Raw genomic sequence first — 5,000 nt, forward strand, 5'->3', positions numbered from 1 at the left:
GCGGCACTCAGAGCGGAGAGCAGCATCTACACTGGAGAGCGGCACTCAGAGCGGAGAGCAGCATCTACACTGGAGAGCGGCACTCAGAGCGGAGAGCAGCATCTACACTGGAGAGCGGCACTCAGAGCGGAGAGCAGCATCTACACTGGAGAGCAGCATCTACACTGGAGAGCAGCACTCAGAGTGGAGAGCAGCATCTACACTGGAGAGCAGCACTCATTGCAATACGAGAGCCGAGTCAGTCCGCCAGGCAGAGGAACAGTTTCACTTGTTCTCTGGATCCAATTCCAGTGGAATTCCTCAGAGGCATGTTTAGTTAACACAGCTCTGTCAACTGCAACAGGGCCACCTGCTTTTAAAACTGCCGCCGCAGTGAAGCCGCTCTCCGAGAATCTAACAGAGATCCCACACTCTGGAGCAACGTGGGCGCCTCATTGTACTGCCTGCTGTTTCGCTGACCCGTGCTTTGGTCTCTAGACTGGAATACTGCAGGGCTGTCAGAGCTGGGTTACCAGTCCATGCCTCTCTCAGGTACAGCTTGTTCACAACACAGCCCACACAACTGCCACGCTGGCATCTCTACACCGGCTTCCAGTTCCACTCAGAGTTCATCCTACTCTCACTTCCACCACAGCGAGGGCCTGAGCGTTTCTCTGAACACACAGCACAGGAGCTCACTCACCAGGACGGCATCATCATTCTCATGTTGAGGGTGACGGGGATGCTAGGCCTGTGGAGGAATGAGCAGAGACAGCTAGACATCGGTGAAACCTTCACACTCTACTCTCAATATCTCAGCAATACTGGAACAATCACAGCGTGTAGAAACCAAACACAATACCACACACTGCACTGCCATGCCATACACTGCACTGCCATACCGCACTGCACTGCACTGCCATACCATACACTGCACTGCACTGCCATACCATACACTGCACTGCCATACCACACTGCACTGCCATACCACACTGCACTGCCATACCACACTGCACTGCACTGGCATACCATACACTGCACTGCACTGCCATACCACAATGCACTGCACTGCCATACCATTCCACTCGGTGTGTCTCATGGTACTCACGCGTGGGGGCAGATGTACTTGACATAGGGCAGCCGAATCGACGACATAGAGTCCGCCCAGCCGTGCCTGAGAGACACAGAGAGACAGAGAGGGAGGCTAGAGAGGAGTGCAATACCACAGAGAGACAGGGGGAGGCTAGAGAGGCGTGCAATACCACAGAGAGACAGGGGGAGGCTAGAGAGGCGTGCAATACCACAGAGAGACAGGGGGAGGCTAGAGAGGCGTGCAATACCACAGAGAGACAGGGGGAGGCTAGAGAGGCGTGCAATACCACAGAGAGACAGGGGGAGGCTAGAGAGGCGTGCAATACCACAGAGAGACAGGGGGAGGCTAGAGAGGCGTGCAATACCACAGAGAGACAGGGGGAGGCTAGAGAGGCGTGCAATACCACAGAGAGACAGGGGGAGGCTAGAGAGGCGTGCAATACCACAGAGAGACAGGGGGAGGCTAGAGAGGCGTGCAATACCACAGAGAGACAGGGGGAGGCTAGAGAGGCGTGCAATACCACAGAGAGACAGGGGGAGGCTAGAGAGGCGTGCAATACCACAGAGAGACAGGGGGAGGCTAGAGAGGAGTGCAATACCACAGAGAGACAGGGGGAGGCTAGAGAGGCGTGCAATACCACAGAGAGACAGGGGGAGGCTAGAGAGGCGTGCAATACCACAGAGAGACAGGGGGAGGCTAGAGAGGCGTGCAATACCACAGAGAGACAGGGGGAGGCTAGAGAGGCGTGCAATACCACAGAGAGACAGGGGGAGGCTAGAGAGGCGTGCAATACCACAGAGAGACAGGGGGAGGCTAGAGAGGCGTGCAATACCACAGAGAGACAGGGGGAGGCTAGAGAGGCGTGCAATACCACAGAGAGACAGGGGGAGGCTAGAGAGGCGTGCAATACCACAGAGAGACAGGGGGAGGCTAGAGAGGCGTGCAATACCACAGAGAGACAGGGGGAGGCTAGAGAGGCGTGCAATACCACAGAGAGACAGGGGGAGGCTAGAGAGGCGTGCAATACCACAGAGAGACAGGGGGAGGCTAGAGAGGCGTGCAATACCACAGAGAGACAGGGGGAGGCTAGAGAGGCGTGCAATACCACAGAGAGACAGGGGGAGGCTAGAGAGGCGTGCAATACCACAGAGAGACAGGGGGAGGCTAGAGAGGCGTGCAATACCACAGAGAGACAGGGGGAGGCTAGAGAGGCGTGCAATACCACAGAGAGACAGGGGGAGGCTAGAGAGGAGTGCAATACCACAGAGAGGGGGGAGGCTAGAGAGGCGTGCAATACCACAGAGAGACAGGGGGAGGCTAGAGAGGCGTGCAATACCACAGAGAGACAGGGGGAGGCTAGAGAGGCGTGCAATACCACAGAGAGACAGGGGGAGGCTAGAGAGGAGTGCAATACCACAGAGAGACAGGGGGAGGCTAGAGAGGCGTGCAATACCACAGAGAGACAGGGGGAGGCTAGAGAGGCGTGCAATACCACAGAGAGACAGGGGGAGGCTAGAGAGGCGTGCAATACCACAGAGAGACAGGGGGAGGCTAGAGAGGAGTGCAATACCACAGAGAGACAGGGGGAGGCTAGAGAGGAGTGCAATACCACAGAGAGACAGGGGGAGGCTAGAGAGGCGTGCAATACCACAGAGAGACAGGGGGAGGCTAGAGAGGAGTGCAATACCACAGAGAGACAGGGGGAGGCTAGAGAGGCGTGCAATACCACAGAGAGACAGGGGGAGGCTAGAGAGGCGTGCAATACCACAGAGAGACAGGGGGAGGCTAGAGAGGCGTGCAATACCACAGAGAGACAGGGGGAGGCTAGAGAGGCGTGCAATACCACAGAGAGACAGGGGGAGGCTAGAGAGGCGTGCAATACCACAGAGAGACAGGGGGAGGCTAGAGAGGCGTGCAATACCACAGAGAGACAGGGGGAGGCTAGAGAGGAGTGCAATACCACAGAGAGACAGGGGGAGGCTAGAGAGGCGTGCAATAGAGAGACAGGGGGAGGCTAGAGAGGCGTGCAATACCACAGAGACAGGGGGAGGCTAGAGAGGCGTGCAATATCACAGAGAGACAGGGGGAGGCTAGAGAGGCGTGTAATATCACAGAGAGACAGGGGGAGGCTAGAGAGGCGTGCAATACCACAGAGAGACAGGGGGAGGGCAGAGCAACATTTAAGAGGAGTGAGAGAGGGGTGAGAGGAGTGAGATGGGAAATCAGACACTCACCCATTGTCTCCCAGTCCATGCAGAAAAATCACCTGAAAGAGAAACAGGGCAGGGGTGAGACTGAGACACACGAGCAACTCCACGAGAGTCAGCGAGGTGGTGCTGGAGGAGCCAAGAGAGCTGCTCAGGGTTCGATTCTTACCGCTGCGGTCTCCCGCTCTGTCCCTGAGACAGTCACGGCCTCTGCAAGAAGCGGCACCGACATGTTGTTACCACACATACACTGTAGGGGGCACTGTAGCCTGCGAGAAAGGCGGAGGGACAGCGTTAGCCAGGAGCAGAGTTTGAATCACATCATTTCTCAATGTTACCTTTTTACATCATCAACACGTGACAGAGCCGAGCCCCTGCCCTTGTGAATTCAGCACAATCACTTACAGGCTGGTTTCACTGAACGCACGGGCCCGCTCTCATGCATTATTCACAAGCGATGACATGATCGGGACAAAAGAACTTCTGGCTGGCAGGATTCCAAGCAGTGTTCTAGTGACAGGACAAGCACTGCAGCGCGATCGCTTTCCAGCGCACAGCCAGGCTTGAGGAATATTACAGGGGAGCTGCTCCAACCTCCACGGGCTTTCATTGAGTTTCACTGAATTCCTAAAAGTGTAATCTGATAACTGAGTGTGTTATATATATATATATATATATATATATATATATATATATATATATATATATATATATACACACACACACAAACAGACAGAGATCGACAGAGAGATATTAAATTGCATGTTACATGATGATAAGCCACAGCCCCGAGGGCTGGGTTGAGGATGCCCTGTGTATGGGACATGCACAATACACAACAGCGCGTCTCTGATACCAGCGACACAAACTCAACCGAATCGGTGCAGCGACGCGCCCGCCGGTGCATGCCGGAGACCCCGGCGCGTCCCGCTGCTGCTGCACGGACAGATGCACACAGCAATGCAGAGGTGAGTACGCAGGCGGCTGGGTGGAGTTACACACACAATGCGCTCCCTGCTTCTCCAATAATAATCCCTGAACTGGACGGGCTCGGATCAAGACTACAGCCAGCCGCCCTGCTGCCGCTGTCAAATCCTGCAGCTCGGTCCTTGCTGTTTATCACCATTTATCCGCATTTCAAAGCGGGCATCCTTTAACATCGGGCGGGACCCCTCCTCGATACAAACCCGACCCGGAATCGGGCTTTTTAAACAGAAATGTTCCAACACACGCCCATCCGCACTCACCTCTGGAGTCTGCAGCTCAAACCCGAACTTCCGCTTCCAGGAGAGAGCGGCGGGCAGGGTCTCTGCGAGTGACGCCTGCGTGACAGGGAGCGTCATGACGCGACGCCGTGCCGAGGCGTGCACCCCAGATCTACTGCTAGTATTATTATTATTGCAATTATCATTATTATTATTATTATCATTATTATCATCATCATTATTATTATCATTATCATCATCATTATTATTATTATTATCATCATCATATTATTATTATTATCATTATTATCATCATCATTATTATTATCATTATCATCATTATTATTATCATTATCATCATCATTATCATTATCATTATCATTATCATTATCATCATTATTATTATTATTATTATTATTATTATTATCATCATTATTATTATTATTATCATTATTATTATCATTATCATTATTATCATCATCATTATTATTATCATCATCATCATTATTATTATCA

At 52.8% G+C, this 5,000-nt stretch overlaps 1 protein-coding gene across 1 annotated transcript in view; it reads right to left on the reverse strand.

Moving 5' to 3' along the window:
- The window catches only part of lypla2 (lysophospholipase 2), a 7,784-nt gene extending 3,154 nt beyond the window's left edge, over positions 1-4,630 (reverse strand). Inside the window, exons 1-5 of the mRNA XM_041240779.1 lie at positions 4,527-4,630; positions 3,449-3,548; positions 3,307-3,338; positions 1,088-1,153; positions 683-730 (exon numbers count right to left, since the gene is read on the reverse strand). Of these exons, the coding sequence (XP_041096713.1) occupies positions 683-730; positions 1,088-1,153; positions 3,307-3,338; positions 3,449-3,526 (224 nt within the window). The 5' untranslated portion in view covers positions 3,527-3,548; positions 4,527-4,630. The remainder of the gene's footprint in view (positions 1-682; positions 731-1,087; positions 1,154-3,306; positions 3,339-3,448; positions 3,549-4,526) is intronic.
- Positions 4,631-5,000: the final 370 nt, after the last annotated feature.

The sequence above is a fragment of the Polyodon spathula genome, unplaced genomic scaffold, assembly GCF_017654505.1.
Source record: "Polyodon spathula isolate WHYD16114869_AA unplaced genomic scaffold, ASM1765450v1 scaffolds_686, whole genome shotgun sequence".
Classification (NCBI taxonomy): Eukaryota; Metazoa; Chordata; class Actinopteri; order Acipenseriformes; family Polyodontidae; genus Polyodon; species Polyodon spathula.